The sequence below is a fragment of the Trachurus japonicus genome, chromosome 7, assembly GCF_045865225.1.
Source record: "Trachurus japonicus isolate A0001 chromosome 7, Traja_1.0".
Classification (NCBI taxonomy): domain Eukaryota; kingdom Metazoa; phylum Chordata; class Actinopteri; order Carangiformes; family Carangidae; genus Trachurus; species Trachurus japonicus.
This window is the reverse complement of record NC_140913.1, coordinates 1130286-1152131: the sequence shown is the minus strand read 5'-3', so window position 1 is coordinate 1152131 and position 21846 is coordinate 1130286. Positions and strand designations below refer to the sequence as shown.

The window sequence follows — 21846 nt, the reverse complement described above, 5'->3', positions numbered from 1 at the left end:
TTTTTCTCAGAAGACTTTTCACTGTGTTAGTTATGTTTCATTTTTGTGCTAATACAGTAGCTAAATACACTAAAAGTTTCACAGTGATTCACTCAGTTCATTTGAGGCTAGTTGATGTTCAGATGAGAAGATTTATTCAATTTATTGACTCTGCAACCCATGAATAGTGCCAAAATTTTCAATAAAAGTGCTGATTTTAACAAAAGAAAATTCTCATTACCATGACAGTGACGTCACGTCGAAGGGACCGCCGCCATATTTGTGTCCGATTTGACAGGTCTCCTCATATGACAGCATGCAAACCGCAGGATGGAATGACAGTTTCTTGACAAAATGACAGGGTTTCATACATCCTGTCTGGGTTTATATCTCTATAACAACAGACAAACCCTATATTATCCCACTTATTACACAGTTTATGAATTAATTAATTAATTTGAGACGTAATGTTGATCAAAGTCCTTAGTCCGGTCACTTCTCCGCTGTTTGCTCCTCAGCCTCCTCTCGGTCGACTCGTGTGTAGTTGTTTTCAACGAGCTTTTGATAATCAATCAGTAGATTGATGAATTATCATGTAAATGTTACAATATGCGCATTTATGTAGACCTGTCTGTCATAAGAGGTTACGATACGGGACACGTTTGTGTCACGGACTCGCGGTGGCACAGACACAGCTGGTCACAGCTGTGACGCTGCGCTGGCCCGTCCGCTCTGTCCGCTCTGATCGCAGGTTTGGTTTCCAGCAGCGGTGAGGGAGGCAGAAAGCCTCCACTCTCCCTCTAACCAGCTACAAGTCATTTATCTAACATCACAATTAGTCTGAAGCTGGTAAAAATGAAACACAAGGTAAAAACCCTTGATAGTTCTTCTGCCCTGCTCCGCTGATCAGAGCGGCGTCCCTAGCAACGGCCCGTTTTACTTAGCAACGGTCTGTTATACAGAAATAAAAGACCCTAAATGCAGAATCAGTGAGTAATTAATAAGAAAGTAATCAAAATGCAGAATTCAATATATCCATGTTATTAAAAAAAAAGTGAATCCCCTCTTTTTGTGAGACTTCACAGCCCATGCTGCCACTGATACAGTAGACTGCCTGCAGTCAACCATTTATTCCGCCTATAACTTTACGTCTTTTGGGATGGAATAAAACTGCAGTCCGGGGTTTCTTTCGCGACTGCTATCACAGTCAACAGCACAATATAATCCTGGCATCTTTCAAATAACGTCAATTTTCGGTCTCTTGCTGATTTCCTCCTACTACTCCACTTGTTCTGGTAACGTGACATGCTGTGATCTGTGCCCAGATTGACCTGATTCGGACACAAATATGGTGGCGCAGAAACACAGTGACGTCATGTGAATCTAATGAATAGACCATAGAGACATCATTTTGTGTTGATTTGAATTTTAGTAATTTATTTTGCTGCTATTTATGTTGCTACAAAAATGCTGTTTGATTTGAATGTCATGCCACTGTGACAGTTGTTTTGTAATAAACTTTTCAGATTTGGAATTTTATTTGTTTAATTTCAGATACATTTTAAACATACATGAATATATCTGTTTATTATAACCATATCATACCACCATCAAATGAGTTTAACACAATAAAATTTAAGAAATAGAATAATATAAGAAAGAAATACATTACACTTAACTGGGGAATCGGGACCCATTGAATTTCCCAGGGACCCACTCAACTCACCACCTGTGGGTCCCGGGGACTCACTACATTGAAAACCTATCAACATCACTGGTTCAAGGCAACTCGTAACTCGTGTTTTTCCGACCTGTGAAGTCGTACCAGTTCGATCTGGTACGAGTTCACGGGTCGGAAGTTACGAGTGGCCGTTATAGTGACTTTCACAGGTAAAACAGGTCGGAAAAACACGAGTGGGTTGCCTGGAACGCTACAAAGTCGTAAGTTGTGACTAGGGCTGCCACGATTAGTCGACTAGTCACGACTACGTCGACTATTAAAATCGTCGACAACAAATTTAATAGTCGATGCGTCGTTTCTTTTCTTTTTTTTAAACTTTGTTTTTCTCTCAAAACTGCTGGGGCACCTTCCACACACGCACCCACCGCTGCAGCCGCCCACCACATGTGCACTCACTCACTCACTCAGGGTGAGTTTACAGGTGGTCTCTCTCTTTTCTCTCTCTACCTGTCTTGTCCCTCATCAAGCGGCACCGGTGTAACCCCCCCGCCGCCGCCGCCGCCGCCACTGCCACCGCCGCCACTGCCACCGCCGCTCCTCTCCCTCCCTCTCTCTCTCTCGTCATTTTAAATGAGAAGCGATACTAGCAGCGGTACCGCCGCTCCACCGTTTTAAATCACGGACTGAAAAACAGCCGTCCGTCATTTAAAAATAAAACCGCAGACTTTGAGAGTCGGTGTTGGAGAATATTGGAACCAGGGCCGTGGCCAGGATTTTTGAAATACCGAGGTCATAGTCGTGGTGCGCGGGGGGGTGGCGTCAGAAATTTGGAGCAATTTTATATTAAAAGGCTTCAATCTGGTGCACTTTGACAGATAAAAACTACACACATCATATTAGATTAATGCCATTTTTTATGATATTATCATCACTAGTGATCATCCAGAGAAGACCCAACTTCACTGAATTCTGATGAGAACACACCACCTATTACAAACAGTAGACTAGCTCCTCACAAAAATATTATATTATAAAGTTTAATTCCAGCTCGAAAAAACAAAGTCTGAAATGCAATGTGATGGTCCTGGTTGTTAACATAAAGATTAACAGGTTTCTAGGGTGAAGTGTGCACTCTTTTTTTACCATAGCTATAGCCTACTATTTTTGGGTGACTTCCTTCTGGAGAGTCAGCTGTGTTCCTCACTTTGAAACAGGCCCAGGAAGTTTGTTTGCTTTTCCTTATAGTTACCACAAACATACATCTAACTGCTCCTTGTTGCAGCAAATTTTGGTTTGTGTTATAATTGGTTATTCACGTTGTTTAGCTATGTAGTATTTCACATTTCTATGCATATTTTTTATTAGTAAAATATTGTGTCAAACTTCATTTCGGTTGTATGGTCTTCTTTGAATGGGAAAATATGAAGAGGTCTAGGTGAAATCAAAATGAGCCAAAAACAGTTGTATTTGGATGGAGTGAATATTATGACACAGGCTATTAGTGAAATATAGCCTAATTAGTTTTCCAAAGGTCAAATTCCACCTGGATATACGTATCTCTGATAATAAAACAGCTGCAAAATTGCTCAGGTTCATTTTTTTAGCATCTACTTTTACACAGTTAGCCTACACATTACTTATTCATTTGCCTGATATCCCATGATTCAAAGGTAGATTTTACTCTAATGTGATTTTTGTTAGTATTCTTACTAGGCAGAGATGAAAAATTTACATTTTCTACTGTAGCCTACTCCAGACATGTCTGTAGTAATCTCACCGGTCTTAGCTTTCTTTAAATAAATAAATAAATAAATAAATAAATAAATAAAAAAGACTGAAATAAAACTAATGGTTGCCTAAACTTTACACCGTATGCTCTTTGTTAAATCTGTCCAAAATTTTTTAGAAACAATTTCACAGTCTTTGTTTGTGAAATATTTGTGCTTGTGCACCACATATGCTCACATCTTGTGCATCTCCTGGGGGCTAAGCCCCCCCTGTCCTTAAAACTTAGTGACGCCCCTGTCTGTAAACATAAAATTTATCATGTCACTGTGCTTTTCACATAAAGTTGATGGAAGAATGGACAGTGCAGATGCCTCCTCAGTATAGTATCTGCAGGAAAGAGGTCTCTGCTCTCCCCCACTTAGCTCAACTAGTGCATAGTGCAGGACACAGACAGTATACGGCGCTGAATTGACCCTATTAAACAGCTGTTTTCTCCGCATACATGAGGTTCCGTCCCGAAATAATACAGCGCTTCAAGTGCACGTATGTACAAAACGTTTACAGTGTAACAACTGGTTGGAAAGAGCAGTTTATCTAGAGCCAACTCACTCAGTAGCCTTCTCCTCCATGCACACAGGCTCCGCGACGCGCTGTATCACTCGCTTTTTCCGAATGAATCGCCTTTTTTCCCGCGACCAGTAAACAAACACCAGCGTACGTGAGGGCGTCAATAAACAAGAGCATTATAGGCCTACCGGAATTGTTTGGACAAGAGAGGAGTCACTCAGTCACCTTCCATCTGTCCTCCCTAATACTTTGCACTTTTTTTTTTTTCCATTCATTAGGCCGAAAAAAATACCGAGGTCATGACCTCGGTGTCCTCAATGGTAGCTACGGCCTTGATTGGAACGTTACCGCGTCTGGTCACAGCGTCCTGGTCACGGAATGAGCGCTCATCTTAACGAGGAAGTCTTCTCTCCCGGCGTAAATCTACGTCAATATTTTCCAGTAGCTTCTCATCACAGTCCGCACCTTGCAGAGTTTGAGCTGCACCTCAGTTTCACTTGTTTTCATTTGACAGTTTCACACAGAACTTTCTGTTGAGTCTTTCTATGTTTCTCCTTCTGTGACAGTAAAAAGGGAACATTTACATTTTTTCAGACAAGACGATTGTCTTATAAACTATTTGATTTTTTTTTAACAAAAACTCCTATTATTTACACTGAGCACAAGTTATATTTGATTGATAGGCCTACCAAAACTTTATTATTGTGAACAATTCCTTAGTTTCAGGTGTCCACCTCATTTTATTTAAATGTTATGTTTAATGCCAGAGACAAATTAAGGAAAGACAAAAAACCTTTAAGTATTTATTTTGGTGTTGTTTAGGCCAGTGCCTTATCCTTATTTTACTCAGCTGTTTGCACTTTATGCTACAGTTAAAGGTGCATATTTCATTAAAAGTTTAATGAACTATCATCTTAATTTTCTTTATTTTTACCTTAAACACTTCAAGCTGAAAGCTAATGATGGTATATAAGGGCAGCTGCATGCTGGTGCGATAAGCTGTATGTTTTACATTCAATTTACGTATGATCCGATTAGTCGACTAATCGAGAAAAATAGTCGGTGACTAGTCGACTATCAAAATAATCGTTTGTGGCAGCCCTAGTTGTGACTTGAAGCTGTAATTTACGGTTTCAAAAGCCTGCCTGGAACGCAGCATTACTCACAACGACCGGATCGCTTACTTCTGCTTTAAGTGTTTCACTTTCAGCCAACTTTTTCATTGTTTTTTTTTCCCCCAACTGTGGATCACTTCAGCCAGCCTCTTCTCTGCACCAACAACAATCCTTTCTCTCGCGGATGCTCATGTTTTGACACAAGCTCCTTTTATTCTGGTGCAAAATGATTCCACCAGCCGATCTAACACATACGAACAGAACACGGAATGCGGAGCATCGTTGTTCCGCCGTTAAACCGGCAGCAGAGAAGGTCGCCACGGAGCCGACTGGACGTCTCTGTGAGGGAGAGCCCCATGTAAACAAGCAACGCCAGCGTAATGAGGGGTAGGAAATAAAACGGGATCTCTGTTTTAAACGGGCTTCAGTGAGTAGGAGAGGAGGGAGAGTTCACAGACAGGTCCGCTGTCAATGTGTGTGTGACAGAGAGAGAGAGCAGGTAAAGGAGGGGCTGAGTGAATAGGTGCGCTGCGAGGAAATAAGATGTTACACACCGGCAAAAAATAGAAAATCAATATGTGTCGGCCTGCTTAACGCCGTGGTTTGTGGGTGGTCTGTGCAGGCATAACTTTATTGTTTTACTGGCGGTCGGACTCGGCGGTCAGCGCGGCGGTCGGCGCGGCAGTCAGCGTGAATGAAAATTGCTAAAGCATCGTTTAGAGGAATCGAAATTAAAAATTCTGAACGATTCCGGTGGAATCGAAACGTTACAACCGGTTCCATCCGATTCTCGGGACCCAACCGTGTGGCGCTGGCAGCGGCCACAAATAAGGGCGCACTCATAGGGCCAGTTGTTCTGTACCGTGCTGAAGCCCGAATGCCCCCTCCCCTGTCCCCCGCTGCCCGCACTCACACCACCTCGAACCCAAGCTGCTCAAGCACGGTTGCCTCCGTTGATATAGAGGGATTATTTGTTTAGCAACAAGGCGGATGTGCGCTTTAACCTGACTGCAGAAAGAACGTATGGAGTTATTTTTGTCTCATTAATATCTGTAAACGCACAGAAGGTGATCTACAAATGTTCCTTGGTTTGCACACGTGTTTTGCTATCCACAAAGGGTGATCTACAAATGTTCCTTGGTTTGCACACGTGTTTTGCTATCCACAAATACAAATTTCTAATTTGTAACTTGTATTTTGGTTTTTACAAATAAATGTGTATTTGTAAATATATTGTATATTTGTAAATGTATAATTTTCCATTTGTAAAAACAAAAAAGCCATTTGTAAAACCGAAAATTCTGTCTGTGAAGTGTGACTCTGCATTTGTGGATCACCAATCACACACACGCATCTCTTTCCGCAATGACGTATTTCTGAGACAATCCTGCCGAGATCCACACAGAATCCACAAACTCACAGCTGCTGATTCACAAAGGGCCACTCTCCTCACCAGGAGGGGCAGTGTTGGCGAGTAGCTGGATGAAAACGAAGAAGACTGCTATTGGTTTATCTCGAGAAATTATTTTAATTCCCACTGTTAATGCGTCACTTTATTAAGTTTTAATGTTTTTTCATGCGATAAAGTAACTGTTAAGACCCCCAATATGCGGTTAGTTTATCCAAATGACGCCTCTTTGGAAGTTTGCCCCGCCGTTCGCGGAGCAGTGAAGCTCCATCTGTGGAGCAGCTAAGCTAACTAGGCTACCACCGGACGAGCGGTCTATCACAGAGGCTACCGCCGGGCTGCTGTGGTGGTCGGCCGGCTAACCTCCGCTGTCATCCAGGTCTCCCCCGGCTCGTTTTTTCCCCCGGAATGATGAAGCTGGTTAGCCAGCCCACCGCAGCAGCCCGGCTGCTGTTTACAGGGGTGCAAACTTATCACCTTTCGGCAAAATTCGCCGTTTTGGATCCCAAATTGGTCATTTGTGTGATTCGTGTAAATCCGCAAAAAAAAAAAAAAAATTGAGGGGGGGGGGGGGGTTCCGGCGAGCCGAGGCGAGGCGAGGCGAGGCGAGGCGAGGCAAGCCGAGCCAATGCACCTGTCTCTTTAAGGCGCATGCAGCTTATCTGGATGACAACGAGTGGTGGCAGCGCTCCTCTTCTGTCCAGCAATACACACCTGAAGCTTCACTTTTAATACAGACCAACTAACGCGACTTTGTGAGCATGGCGAGTGAAAGAGTCGGAGCTAGAAGATGCGCCAGCAGTGTTGTGTAGGTGCTGTATGGGACCGCGTGTGTGTGATGATCGCGATCGCGGCCAATTAGCGATTAGCGCGTTTAGCTTTTATTAGCGCTGCAGCGCGACCTGAGCAGCAGCAGCAGGAGGAGGAGGAGGAGGAGGAGGAGGAGGAGGAGGTTGACTGACTGTGGCAGGACACCTCTGTCTCTGTTTCACTTTATGTTGCTGGTAAATAATGTGGTTGTAAAAGTAGTAGGCTAAAGTTAAATTATTTACTATGCACTAATTAAAGGGGCAGAGCTTTAAGAGACATTTTAGCTTTTATATTTTATAAGATATATTTTTTGTAAGAACCACAATTAATAAATATAGGTTATATATTTCAGTGAATATCTAATTGTTCTTAGCATTTGTTAGATAACTTTATTTGCCCAATAAATTAAAACATGTTGGAACTATCAATGTCTCCTCTTGCCGCCAGAATCTCACTACTTTTAACCTCAGACTGTCACAATGATGTATCAGATGTCAGACTGCCTCATTCTTTAAGTTTTAACCTGAATATACAAGACATGATTGATTTTCCCAACGATCAAAGTATACGAAACCGAACCGAAAACCATGACCACAAAACCGTGAACCGAACCGTTTGCTTGAACATCTTTTAAATACATATTGCAGCTTAATATGTTTTATGTACTAGTCTATGGCATTTTTAAGCTTCATGTGTGTTATTGGACAGAAAGAGCAGCGCTGCCTAGGAGCATAGCCTACGTACAGAAAACACATTTACATCAATAAATAAATGTTTCACAATGAACCAATCAGTCTGTATTACATTTGATTTAGTTTGAAGGCAAGGTTTGCAAGGTTCATCTGATGGACATCAAGGGACAGATTCTCCAAGTTTTGCACAGCTTTTGCTAGAGCTGTGCGATATTACGATATATATCGTAGTACGATATAAAAACGTCTACCGTACGAAAGAGCCGTCTATCGTTTAAATCGTAATTTTAACTACATTAATCAGAGAGGGCTCTAATTGCAGCACCTCGCCACTACTTTGCGGCGGCATTTACGTCACCCGCGACTTTACGGCACTGGCACTGCAGCATGCACAGGAGGAGAGATGGATGCAAACAACAACATGGAGGGGGCGGTGAGTTCGGAGGAAAGTTTGGAGGACAGACCTGTTGAGAATGCAGGGGGAAACGAGCCAGAGGAGGAACTGATACCAAAAAGAGGGAACCGAAGTTCTGTCGCTTGGCTTTGGTTTGGATTTAAAAAGAATGACACCGACCAGAGCACGGTAATTTGTAAAATATGCCGCCAGCAAGTGATTACGAGGGACTCGAACACTACAAACCTCTTCTATCATTTAAAAACACGGCATGAAAAACAGTACAACGACAGCTTGAAAGTCCGACCTAACCCAGAACCGCGCAGTGAAAAAGAAAAGAAAAAAGACAACCAAACAGGCCTGAAAGAGGCATTCGCCAAAGGCACCCCCTATACAAAGCAGTCCCGAAGGCACTGCGAAATCACAGAGGCAATCTCTAAATTCTTATGTCTTGACATGGCCCCTGTGTACACTGTGGAAAAGAAGGGCTTCCGAGCAATGGTCAAAACCCTTGACCCCAGGTATAATATGCCGGATCGTAAACACTTCAGTCATGTCGAGTTGCCCCGCTTGTATGAAGAATGCCGTGCTAAAGTTCAAGAGGAACTTAAACATGTAGAATATTATGCATTGACGACCGACCTGTGGACGAGCAGAGTCACACAGCCGTATATGAGCCTTACGGTTCATTACATCAACAGTGAGTGGGTACTAAGTAGCAGGTGCCTACAGACGAGCTATTTCCCCGAAGACCACACGGGAGTGATGATAGCCACAGCCCTAAGAGAAGCACTTGAGTCCTGGGAGCTCCATGAAGATAGGCTCATCTGTGTGACCACAGATAATGCAACCAATAACATCAGTGCACTGCAGCTGAACGAGTGGAACAGACTACAGTGCTTTGGGCACCGCCTGCAGCTGGCCATAGGTGAGTGGAGTTCAATATCATTCAGTTAATATTATATGCTTTGAAATGTTTGTGTAATTACCTGCTCGACTGTCGACTGTTAAAACATGTTTATATATATATATATATATATATATATATATATATATATATATTTTTTTTTTTTTTTTATTACAATATAAAAACATTTTAGTTAACTGAAATAAAAATAAAAACTAGACTTTAAATAACTTGAAAACTAACTGGAACAATATTGTGTACTCACAAAACTAAACCAAACTAAAAACTAAATTTAAAAAGCAGATAATTCATTAAGTTTAGAGTAAAATGTTGCCTTCAAACTGTTTTTGTTGAAAAATACCAAAGTATAGTTACGCTGATCTATACATTTTATATGAAATAGCTATATTAGAATTATCTGCTGCTGTCCAAACATGTTTTAATTTTAACTATTTACAAAGTTTGCACCTTCTTCTGTATCCTCTCTCTGTAACAGAGAACAGCCTGAAAACACCTCCTCCTCAAACCCAAGCGGCTGTGAAACGTGCAGTTGGGATCTGCAAGCAGGTGACCGGTGCCATCTCCAACTCTTTTAAGAGAAGACGTGACCTGGCGAAGGCTCAACTTGACCTTGGCCTGCCCACCCACCAGCTCAAGAGTGAGACCCCCACCAGATGGGGCTCACGGCAACAGATGATCAGCAGGTTCATCGAGCAGGAGAAAGCTCTTGCACAGGTATTTAAAAATATATTATATTTCATAAGCATGCATGTGTGCTCTGTTATGTAGCTAATTGTTTTCTGTGAAGCACTCTGAGTGTGAACTATATAAATAACATTTGAATGAATTTGCCAGGTCCTCCGCCAAGACAAGAAGGTGAGACATCTGATCCCTTCCTGGCAAGACATGGAAATTCTGGAGTCCATGGATAAGGCATTGAGTCCTCTCATGGAATTTACAGACGCCTTGTCAGGAGAAAATTATGTTAGTGTGTCTTATGTTAAACCTGTACTGCACATCTTCAAGCACGAAATCCTCAAGTCTCAGGAAGATGACTCCCCTCTCACTAAAACCATCAAAGAGGGCATCATAAAATACCTCAGTGAGAAATATGATGACGACACCACTGAGAAGCTGCTCGACATGGCCACGCTCCTTGACCCGCGCTTTAAAATGGCCTACACAAAAGAAGAGAGAATCGACTTCATGAAAACAAGTGCGGCTGCAGAAATGGAGCACCTGGTGGCTGGAGGTGAAATAACAGCATCAGCAGTCTCTACTCCAGCATCTGCTGTCCCTGCTGCTGCTGTGGGGGAAACCGTGCTTCCTGCAGCCAAGAAGGTGAAGAAGAGTTTGTCGAGCTACTTCAAAAAACCAGCAGCAGCCACAGACCAAAGCACCTCGAGGCCAAGCAGAGCATCCATTGAACTGGAGCTCAGCATGTATCTCCAGTCAGCTGACCTGGATGCAGAGGAAGATCCTCTTGTATGGTGGAGGCAGCATGAGGCCAACTTCCCATCAGTAGCTAAGCTTGCAAAAAAATATCTATGTATCCCGGCAACCAGCTCTCCGTCAGAGCGGGTCTTCAGTGCGAGTGGGAACATTGTTACATGTAAGAGAACTTGTCTCAAGCCTGAAAAAGTTGACCAGCTTGTGTTCTTAGCTCTCAACTTGTGAAAAATGTGAAACAAAACATTTAAAAAAAATGTCATGTCATTTTAAGAGGTTTCACAAAGTTGTGTTCCTACTAAACCTCTCAAACAGTTTACACTTAATTAGCACTTTTAGTTGTTACTTGAAAGGCATACCTGAATGTTACTTGAAGCAACATTGTTTACATCATTTCTTTGCACTTTATACTTGATACTACATACTTGAAACTGATTATTATGTGGACCATTTGTCCACTGGATATTTGTGTTTTATATTATTTTTTTTATGTATTTTTTACTGTATGGAATTAAATGTGTTTGGTAAATAAAAGGAGAAAAGATAAGAGAAATTGCCATTCATTTCATATATAATGTTAAGACAAAATAATATATCGGGATATATATCGTTATCGGGATATAAAATTGTCTATATCGGGATATAAAAAAAAATCCATATCGCACAGCTCTAGCTTTTGCTCATGCTACACCTGCATAGGCTGAAGACCCCCTTCACATATTTCAAAACCAAACACAGAGAGACAGATTGTGCAGGTTTAACAGGAGCAAAAGCTGTGCAAACCTGAGTAAATCTGGACCCCAGTCTCATGCTAAAATTGACTGTAAATTCACCTTTAAAGTTGGTTTTTAAAAAAATTTCCCCGGGGGAGCATGCCCCCGGACCCCAATAGGGGGTCGGTATCTTGTCACCTTTTTTACCCCTGATGAGTTTGCACCCCTGTGTTTAGATCTGATTAGATGTTTAGATGTTAGACTGTTTAGATCCCCAATATGTGGTTATTTTTATACAAATGACGCCTGTTTGGAAGTTTGCTCCGCCGTTAGCCTAGTTAGCTGCTAACTAGGCTACCACCGGACGAGCGGTCTATCACAGAGGCTACCGCCCGGCTGCTGTGGTGGTCGGCCGGCTAAGCCGCGGTCTCCTCCCAGGGGAGAAAACGACCTGCATTGTTAATGTCAACTGACTGACCGTTTCATTGTAAAACATTTATTTATTGTTGAAGCGGTGGTGACTGTACATAGCCCATCATAGACTAAATAGTTTTGTTTGTTGATATAGCCTACAGACTACACCACTGAATGAGACAACATTTATCTCCTAAAAATAATTCATCCAGCCGGCGGTAAACCTCTAAAAAACTGCCGGTAGATTGATGGGCTCCTTTTCTCCCCTGGGAGGACGACGCAGATTAGCCGACCGACCACCTCAGCAGCCCGGCTGTTGCTTCTGTGATGATCCGCTCATCCAGAGGCAGCAACCGGTTTACTGAAGTGCTCGTTTTCTCCCCCGAGAAGACGCCGCGGCTTAGCCGGCCGAACACCACAGCAGTCCGGCTGTTGCTTCTGTGATGATCCGCTCATCCAGAGGCAGCAACCGGGTTGGGGCTGGTCTCTCCCCTGGAATGACGCCACGGCTTAGCCGGCGGACCACCACAGCAGCCCCGGCTGCCTCCTCTGTGATGATCTGCTCATCCAGAGGCAGCAACCGGTTTACTGAAGTGCTCGTTTTCTCCCCCGAGAAGACGCCGCGGCTTAGCCGGCCGAACACCACAGCAGTCCGGCTATAGCCTCTGTGATAGACCGCTCGCCCGGTGGTAGCCTAGTTAGCAGCTAACTAGGCTAACGGCGGAGCAAACTTCCAAACAGGCGTCATTTGTATAAAAATAACCACATATTGGGGATCTAAACAGTCTAACATCTAAACATCTAATCAGATCTAAACAGCAGCCGGGCTGCTGCGGTGGGCTGGCTAACCAGCTTCATCATTCCGGGGGAAAAAAACGAGCCGGGGGAGACCTGGATGACAGCGGAGGTTAGCCGGCCGACCACCACAGCAGCCCGGCGGTAGCCTCTGTGATAGACCGCTCGTCCAGTGGTAGCCTAGTTAGCTTAGCTGCTCCACAGATGGAGCTTCACTGCTCCGCGAACGGCGGAGCAAACTTCCAAAGAGGCGTCATTTGGACAAACTAACCGCATATTGGGGGTCTAAACAGTTACTTTATCGCATGAAAAAACATTAAAACTTAATAAAGTGACGCATTAACAGTGGGAATTAAAATAATTTCTCGAGATAAGCCAGTAGCAGTCTTCTTCGTTAGTTTTCATCCAGCTACTCGCCAACACTGCCCCTCCTGGTGAGGAGAGCGGCCCTTTGTGAATCAGCAGCTGTGAGTTTGTGGATCTGTGTGGATCTCGGCAGGATTGTCTCAGAAATACGTCATTGCGGAAAGAGATGCGTGTGTATGATTGGTGATCCACAAATGCAGAGTCACACTTCACAAACAGAATTTTCGGTTTTACAAATGGCTTTTTTGTTTTTACAAATGGAAAATTATACATTTACAAATATACAATATATTTACAAATACACATTTATTTGTAAAAACCAAAATACAAGTTACAAATTAGAAATTTGTATTTGTGGATAGCAAAACACGTGTGCAAACCAAGGAACATTTGTAGATCACCCTTTGTGGATAGCAAAACACGTGTGCAAACCAAGGAACATTTGTAGATCACCTTCTGTGCGTTTACAGATATTTATGAGACAAAAATAACTCCATAAGAACGGAGCCTTTTAAACACCAGCGGTGATGAGGCGCTGACAACAATATAGGTGGTTGTGTCCACACACCCGTACTGGTTTATGTGACTTAAGGTGACATGTCGGCGCAGGAGGGAGTGGGAGCGTGGATGCGAGCCAATCTCCTTCAACCATGCACGGAAAAGGGGAATGATAGGAAAGGTTTTTCTTATTTAATGAGAAACAATGCCCAGGTCAGAAATGCATGACAATAAACATGTGGTTCATTTGTCCCCTCAAGTTACATAAACCAACACAGCGTGGACACACACAACTCCGGTGACGTGTAGAAAAGCGAAAGAAGTGTTTCCATTACACTTTTGCGATATAAGTTCGTATCGATACGTCTCAAAAACCACCTCATGAGAACGTAAAAAAATTGTAGCGATATTTGAGAGTTTTTTTTCGAAATGTAGGTGTTTCCATTACCAGTTTTTAATTTCGATATTTAGGTTTTGCGCATTTCAAGGGGTACCCACTGTCTCACGGTGCAATAATTTCATTATTATAGGACTTCAACCAGAGCTGTCCAGTGTTTCCCCCAGAAAATGTGTTAGTTAAGGTGGTGTCTGACCTGTCGGGGGGGGGGGGGGGGGGGGGGCGCGGATCTGTTGACGGGGGCGCGGATCTGTTGACGGGGGACGCGGATCTGTTGACGGGGGACGCGGATCTGTTGACGGGGGACGCACTGCGCCGTGCCGTATTAAGTTTCGCTTTCAACACGCGCTGCTGTTATGCATGCGCGCTTCTCTGTGGTGTGCAGCTCTTTGTTGTTAAGGCAGCCGCCTTAACAGGAAAGCGCTGCGGGAAACCCTGCTGTCTGTCTTCAGAGTCCTGACCTGTCCCTGAACATCACACAGGGACAACATGGAGCTGCCTGTGTGATTGGTTACTGAGTTTTATTAATGTTTACATCAGGCTGAGTTCAACAATCAGTTTATGCTACTGTGATTTGCATCCCTAGTCTGTTGGTCTTGGTTAAGTAGCCTACCACCTTGAAAAAAAAACAATATTCAATGCTATACTAAAATCCATGTAAAAAAAAAAAAAAATTGACTGACTTGCTGGCAGTTTAGAGAATATAATGCTAAATTATCGGTTTCCAACAACCACACTAGTTACAGCCTTGCCCCCGAGTTCAAGAGACAGCTGGCTGAAAAGCTAAATAATCATTGTTAAAAATGCTGCAAATCAACTAAAATTTTATGTTTTGTTACGTGATTGATACTCCCAAAGTGCACCAGATTAATTCATTTAGATTGCAAATTTTCAAAATCCCCCCCCTCGTAAAAAATTTTCAGGCACAGGATTTTTTCCTGCTTCAAGCCCTGAAAAGGGGAAAACTGAAATAACAGACAAGAGCAGGATTATATCAGTTAAAGGCTCTAAAAGTCAGTTTGAGTTTTTGTTGAATCTCCAGCTCTAGGTAGTTCTTTATTTCTCTCAGTAGTTCATACTTGTTCCTTTGTCTTAGAATGGAAACAGAAAAATATGTGACAGTTTTATTGATATTAGAATACTGTACACATGAGCATGGAGAAAGGTGTGCAGGGATGCAAACAGCGCGCCGAAAAGCGAAACTCGCTTTTCTCATGACCAGTTAGGTGACTTGTGTGAATCGTTCAGATCCGAAGAGTTTTTGTTTTTGAGGGGGAGGGGGTCTCAGCTGGGGTCAGTAAAATGTTTTTCTAACAGGCTGACAGTGACAATCACGTGAAACTGAGGCGAACTCATTCATGGTTGTCTCTGATTATAGCCTACTGATAACAGCCTACCTCCAATGTTGATGCGCGAAGTGCGCGCTCGTTACCCAAAGCGGCGCGTATCCGCGTGCATTCGATGCACGGTTCCCTAAGTTGCTGTGTCAGGCAGGTGTCTCCCACGGAGCTCTGCCCCGTTTCAGAGGTGCAGGAAGCCCTGAGTGGAAAGACGTCGCCTCCGCGATGTAGAATGTGTTCAATTAAAAAAGTGAAACAAACACATTATATAGGCCTATATGTCCATTACACACTGAATGAAACATCCCATGTCTTTATTTATTCAGTTTATTTTAATAGTAATAATTATGACTAACATTCAGTGAAGATCTAAAATTCAGTATCTCCAAAATTAAAATATTACAAAGGATTATTATTTTTTTTTTTTTAATTTTAATTTTTTACTTAAGCATTTTTAATATAGAAATGTTGGCCTTCTGAAAACTATGTCCATCTATATGCACCCAATACTTGGTTGGGGTTGAACTAGCCTACTGGAAATTGACTTTTCCATGATATTGTAATGTAATTATTTGTTAATTTGTTAATTCCTCTCTTTTTTGGTCCTGACCTGTTTGCATCCCTGGGTGTGAAGAGTTGATGACAACTGAATTAGTGCAAATACAACATTGTGATATTGTTAAAGCAGAAGTAAGCGATCCGGTCGTTTTGGCTAATGCTGCGTTCCAGGCAGGCTTTTGAAACCGTAAATTACAGCTTCACGTCACGACTTACGACTTTGTAGCGTTCCAGGCAACCCACTCGTGTTTTTCCGACCTGCTTTACCTGGGAAAGTCACTATAACGGCCACTCGTAACTTCCGACCCGTGAACTTGTACCAGATCGAACTGGTACGACTTCACAGGTCGGAAAAACACGAGTTACGAGTTGCCTTGAACGCACCATAACGTCTTGTCAGCCGATGGAGTTAGCAGCCCCCGCCCTCGTCGTGGATCTATTGGTCCTCGTCCCTGCACACACAGCCCTTCATGCCGTTCTCTCTCCTCATTGGATAAAACTTGTAGGATACGAGAAAAGTTTTCTCCTCGGCTCAGAGCAGAGTGACAGACAGACCCGTGTTTCGGTCCAAACACTCTATGTAAGTGATTGCTGTCGGAAGATATAACTATTTAAGACTTATATTAACACAAAAATATCGCTTACTTCTGCTTTAATACACTAGATATTGTGTGGGACCTGTGTGAGCAGGAACGGCAACGCTGTTACATCACACTAATGCAGAGTCACTGGACAGATGAGTTGTGTGGCTTGTTGAGGAACATCCACCGGTCGTCTCACACATACAGTCTTATGTATCCATGTAGGGAAACACAATGTCAGAAGCTGTACTTTTCCCCCTTGTTTCTTATCATAACATTTGTCTTGTTTTGCTCCAGGAGCTTCATCGGCATGTAGAGGAGGGTCTTGGCAAGAACATGTCAGAGAGGTGCTCCACCTCCATCACCAGCGCCCTGCAGACCACACAGACCGACATGATCGGTAATACTGGTTACACATGCCACCAACACACACTGGTGAACTATTGCTGTCACTGCAGTCGGGCTGAACCTTTAATTGCATTTGCAATTAAAGGAAAAAGGGGGGAAAAAAATCGATCACGGACTTCATGATCGATTGCCATGGCAACGAACGAAGCTTCGAAGCTTCAAATTTTTTGGGTCAGCCCTACAGGCAACATCGCCACACTGTTCCTGACGTCAGGCTCAGCTAATCATAGCACTAGTGAAACTTTAATGTTGGAGAGGAGCAGTATTTCATTGTGTGGAACTACTCTTTGCACAGCGTCAGGTGAGCAGAACCTGCCTCGGTGCTGTTGTGACTTCATGGGGCGACGTACGATCGCTGTGTGGCTAAAATGCCGATGACCGACCGATAAATAAATATTAATATTAAAGCCAGGTCGCTACCGGAGCTTTATAAAAAACGCGAAGAGCACGTGGCGGTGGAGCTGAGAACATGTGAGTTGTGGTGAAGATGTACAGAGACCTGTCACAGTCTCATGGTGTATTTCATTAAAGGGATAGTTCACCCAAAATTCAAATTTCACTCATTATCTACTCACCCTCATGTGGACTAAGGCCTGGGAGAAGTTTCAGAGTCCTCCGTGCCTTCTCTGAGTTACAGCGGGGCTCCGTGCAGCACTGCATGTCCATATGACGGTTGCGAACGGAGCTCACTTTTCTTCGTCCAAAAGGACACACCAAAAAACATCCAAATACCTCCATAGTGCTCGTCTGTAATGTCCCTCTTGTATTGAAGCCCCAACATGAGAAATTGTTCCGAAAAAAATTAAATAAGTCTATGTTTTAAGCTTGTTTGTAGCGGAAGCTCCCAGTGTTGCTCTGCCGGAATCTCACGCGATTTGGACGGACCAGGAAGAGCATGTTGGGGCTTCAATACAAGAGTAGATAATGAGTGAAATTTGAATTTTGGATGAACTATCCCTTTAATATAAACTTCAACCTCAAAGCTCTCTGTCCTCAGACTGTCCTGAACTGTCCCTGAACATCACACAGGGAGCTTTCTTGTGATTGGTTACTGAGTTTTATATCAACGTTTACATGCAACAAGCCTGTAAAAAACTCTAATGTGTTATGAATCAAATATTGTGTTGGTCGTAATATAGAACAGTTATTGTTTCTGTCTGTTGAATAAGGAAAATAATCGCATATTAAATCGCAATATTGGTCAAAAAAATCGTAATTAGATACTAGGATGCACATTTAGAATTTTTTTCCTGACCGATAACCGACGCTCGTTAACCGACGGCCAAAAAAAAAAAAAAAAAAAATGTATGGCTCCAATTTTTTTTTTTTTTTTTTTTGCCGTTAAATACACACGTGCGCCGCGACAGCTGATCAGTGTGCTCTGTCTCAGCTGATCGCACTCATAGGGAGGTTCGATCGTCCAATGTAGAACTGTTTTTATAAAGTGCAGCCAAACACCAGGCTGAAGGAGCAGCAGAGCTCCTCTGACAGCTCCTCTGTGGAGCTGCAGGTGAACAGGCTGGAGAGCAGCGACGTCCTCGTCGTCTTTTTTTTTTTTTTTTTTTCAGCGCCGTAGTTACAGGTGATTCACGTCTATGTCCATGTAGGCTACATTTATTGTCTGACCTTCCTTCACTGGGGCTGCTGCTGCACATACTGTCAGTCCTCCTGTATAACTTTTTGCTGGGAAATATGACTGAAGGCACGCGAACTCTGCACGTGTCGACACGCCCCCATGAGTTGACGACATAGGAGCTAATAAAATAAATAAATAACCGATAGTATTAATCGGTCAAAGTTCTTGTTATCGGTAAACGGTTAATCATGTGCATCCCTATTAGATACATTTTCCAAATGGTTCAGCCCTACTGCACAGCATCCTTTCATGATTTGAACTATGAACACAACACTGCTGATGTGACACTCTGTAGTCCAGTGTGTTAGATGCACCATCAGCAGCTTATCATGAACCAGCTAATACTCATGATAGTGGTGGATAAAGAGGTGAATTTACACTTTCTTTAGCTGAAAAGATGCTTAAAGTCTATATGTGTAGTGTGATATATAGCCGTGTGTGTGTGCCCACAGAGGGTCTGAAGCCTCTCCTGCCCAGCCCAGTCAGAGAGCAGGTAGATAAGATGGTTGTTCGTCAGTGCTTCAGCCTCAGCTACGACCTGGCCTGTGACAAGCTGTGCAGTGACTTTCAGGAAGACATCGGCTTCCATTTCTCTCTGGGCTGGACCATGCTGGTCAACCGCTTCCTGGGGCCCAAGAACACCCGGAGGGCCCTGATGGGCTACAACGACCAGGTAAGCCCTCCCTGACCGCTGTGGAAGCAGCTGGCTGATGAGGCGGTGCTGGTAGACATTCACTCAGATCTCTCCAAGTGAAGTGGTCTTGACTCTGAGCTGTTCCTGCAGGTCCCCAGGCCCATGGCCTTGACCCCGGTCAGCACCAGCATGCCTCCGTTCCCACAGAGCTCCATGACCCAGGAGGAGCTGATGGTCTCCATGGTGACGGGTCTGGCCTCCCTCACCTCCCGTACTTCCATGGGCGTCCTTGTGGTTGGTGGAGTGGTAAGGAGATGCAGACACACACAAGCTGCCATCATGCAACACCGTCTGCTCAGCGTGTTGAGTGTGTGTGTGTGTGTGTGTGTGTGTGTGTGTGTGTGTGTGTGTGTGTGTGTGTGTGTGTGTGTGTGTGTGTGTGTGTGTGTGTGTAGATCTGGAAGGCGGTGGGCTGGCGGCTGATCGCTCTGTCAGTGGGCCTCTATGGTCTCCTCTACATCTATGAGCGGCTGACCTGGACCACCAAGGCCAAGGAGAGAGCCTTCAAGAGACAGTTTGTGGACTACGCCACAGAGAAGCTGCAGCTCATCGTCAGCTACACTGGATCCAACTGCAGCCACCAAGTCCAGCAGTGAGCATGTTAACTGACCACACACACTGTGACTGTGCACTTCAGAGACTGTGGTGCCTGATCTGAAAACATAAATGAACATTAACATGTGTTTTCTAAGTGTGTTTGTGTTGCTGTTGTCTCCAGGGAGTTGGCTGGTGTGTTTTCTCAGCTGTGCCAGCAGGTAGATGTCACCCGCCAGAACCTGGAGGATGAGATCACAGACATGAACAAGAAAATCGAGCTGTTGGACAGTCTGCAGAGCAAGGCTAAGCTGCTGAGGTAAGCACATGCTTAAAGAGCTGGACAGCAGGACCAGAGTAAAGCTCTAGATGCTGCCTGCACCTGCTCATGTTGAAAAGGGTGTCGCACTGTCCTCACTGTCACCACACACACCTGGTCCAGGGGAGATTTTAACAGTCAGCGTATGAAACAAAGATTCTAATACAGATTTCATACAATCAAATTTTATTACACTACACCCAGTTTAAGACTTCAATCTACTTTTCACCCCCCCACAAACAAACTACAGAAGACAAAGGAATATGGAAATAAGTTTAAAACTTGGTAGCTGTCAGCTTTACATAGAGTAACATATGATTGGTGATGTTAAATACCAGTGTACGGTTATGTCTTTCTGCCAGGACCTTTTCTTCTCAGATGGCGTACTATGGGGAAATGATTGTGCTAATGCTAGCCACTTGTTGCTTTTCTACCATTCGTCTCTGGCAGACTTTGCTGTAGTCTGTGATTTATTTGAGATTGCATGCTAAAATCCAGAATAACCACTTCCAGTCCACTCTTTTTGAAACAGAAACTTAGATTAAGATGTTTGACCTACGTATGTGTAAAGAGAACTCATGGCAGCGCTGTACTTTAATTGCCTGTTTAATTTTTAAACATCATCCTAAAGAATGAATTTAGATTAATCAATTTAATCCAGGTAAATGATAAGTGTGTTGTGTGTTGTGTCAGGAACAAGGCGGGCTGGTTGGACAGTGAGCTCAACATGTTCACCCAGCAGTACCTCCACCACAGCAAGTAGAGCAGCCGCCACACTGAAGACCTGCAGCCGTTTCCCCGAGCTGCTTCTACACTCTGAGGATGAAGAGAGACGACATCATCATCATCATCATCATCATCATCAGTGTCCACAAGCAGAGGAACAGAGACAGTCTGACATGAGTGGCGGGGTCCAGGTGTGTGCACATGCTACTGTGGCCTGCTGACTCAAAACATTTAAATCAAAAAAGGGCCAGATGTTAAACTGGAGCCTCAACACAGATCCCAGAACAGCATGTCCCCTCAGGCTGTCCCCTAGTCTGTCTAACCTTTGGAGCTGGATCTGACTCCAGAACAGTCTGGACTCCCTGCAGCCTCACTGCTGCTCTAAGTGACTGGTGCCAGCCCCTGTTTGATCCCACCTCAGACATGTTGAACCTGATGATTTGATTTGGTGTGAATATACAAAGGGTCAGCCACCAGAAGACATGCAAATTAATTTATTCCTCCAGTTATTGACATGTATTAGAACTGATCTCAGTCCAGTTATGTTAACGACACTGGTACAGACACTGATGGACTGACAAGTTCTTTCATGAAGCTCAGTGCAGCTGATCTGACCTCAGTACAGAGTGACACTAAACTACAACCAGTGTGTTTCCTGTCATATTCCCTGTGACGGTGAACAGAGGTTCAGGCTGTGAAGGAACAAACACAAACAGTCCCACTCTGAATGTTCCTTCTTTCAGCAGACTCCAGAGGGAAATCTAGACTCACAGCGTGTTAATGTTTCCTCCCACCTCCCACCATTCTGTGGCCTCCAGCTGCAGCAGCACTCCTTCCTACTAAACACATGAATCTTAAAACAAAACAAACAAAAAAACAAAAACGTATATCCTTCAAAGACACTGCAAGTCTACAGTCTTTATGAATCCAAGAGGAACAAATGCTTTTGTTGGGGACTATTTTCTGTTGCGTATCTGTTCCTGGCCTTACAAGTGGAGCTGTGGCATCAGAACACAAAATATCACAAGATGCACTCATGAACTAAAATCATGTGATGAGCCAGTTATCATACATGATTTTAGTTGGTTTTAATATTTAGAGCACTGAATTAATTTTACACTGAGCTTCTGTCCTTTT

General features: G+C 43.6%; 2 protein-coding genes across 3 annotated transcripts in view; both read left to right on the top strand.

The window, feature by feature from the left end:
• The window catches only part of mfn2 (mitofusin 2), a 43346-nt gene extending 21754 nt beyond the window's left edge, over window positions 1–21592 (top strand). Inside the window, exons 13-19 of one of the 2 annotated variants that reach the window (XR_015036124.1) lie at window positions 16690–16792; window positions 18889–19109; window positions 19221–19376; window positions 19526–19722; window positions 19849–19983; window positions 20677–21357; window positions 21475–21592. Coding sequence is in view for 1 of the 2 variants with exons in the window: in XM_085780716.1 (XP_085636842.1) it covers window positions 16690–16792; window positions 18889–19109; window positions 19221–19376; window positions 19526–19722; window positions 19849–19983; window positions 20677–20746 (882 nt within the window). In the remaining variant the exon portion in view is untranslated. Of the gene's footprint in view, window positions 1–16689; window positions 16793–18888; window positions 19110–19220; window positions 19377–19525; window positions 19723–19848; window positions 19984–20676 lie in introns of both variants that reach the window. The other variant, XM_085780716.1, reaches the window with a different exon arrangement.
• On the top strand, window positions 8184–11259 carry LOC146983913 (E3 SUMO-protein ligase ZBED1-like). Its single transcript, XM_085780717.1, has 3 exons — window positions 8184–9302; window positions 9778–10016; window positions 10137–11259. Exons 1-3 carry the CDS (start codon window positions 8384–8386, stop codon window positions 10956–10958), a joined length of 1980 nt encoding a protein of 659 aa, XP_085636843.1. The 5' UTR covers window positions 8184–8383; the 3' UTR covers window positions 10959–11259.
• Window positions 21593–21846: the final 254 nt, after the last annotated feature.

Coding starts and splice junctions, on each gene's coding strand:
- LOC146983913 (XM_085780717.1), top strand. CDS start 8,384: ATGGATGCAAACAACAACATGGAGGGGGCGGTGAGTTCGGAGGAAAGT. Junction 9,303..9,777: donor CCGCCTGCAGCTGGCCATAG/GTGAGTGGAGTT, acceptor TCTCTGTAACAG/AGAACAGCCTGAAAACACCT. Junction 10,017..10,136: donor AGGAGAAAGCTCTTGCACAG/GTATTTAAAAAT, acceptor TGAATTTGCCAG/GTCCTCCGCCAAGACAAGAA.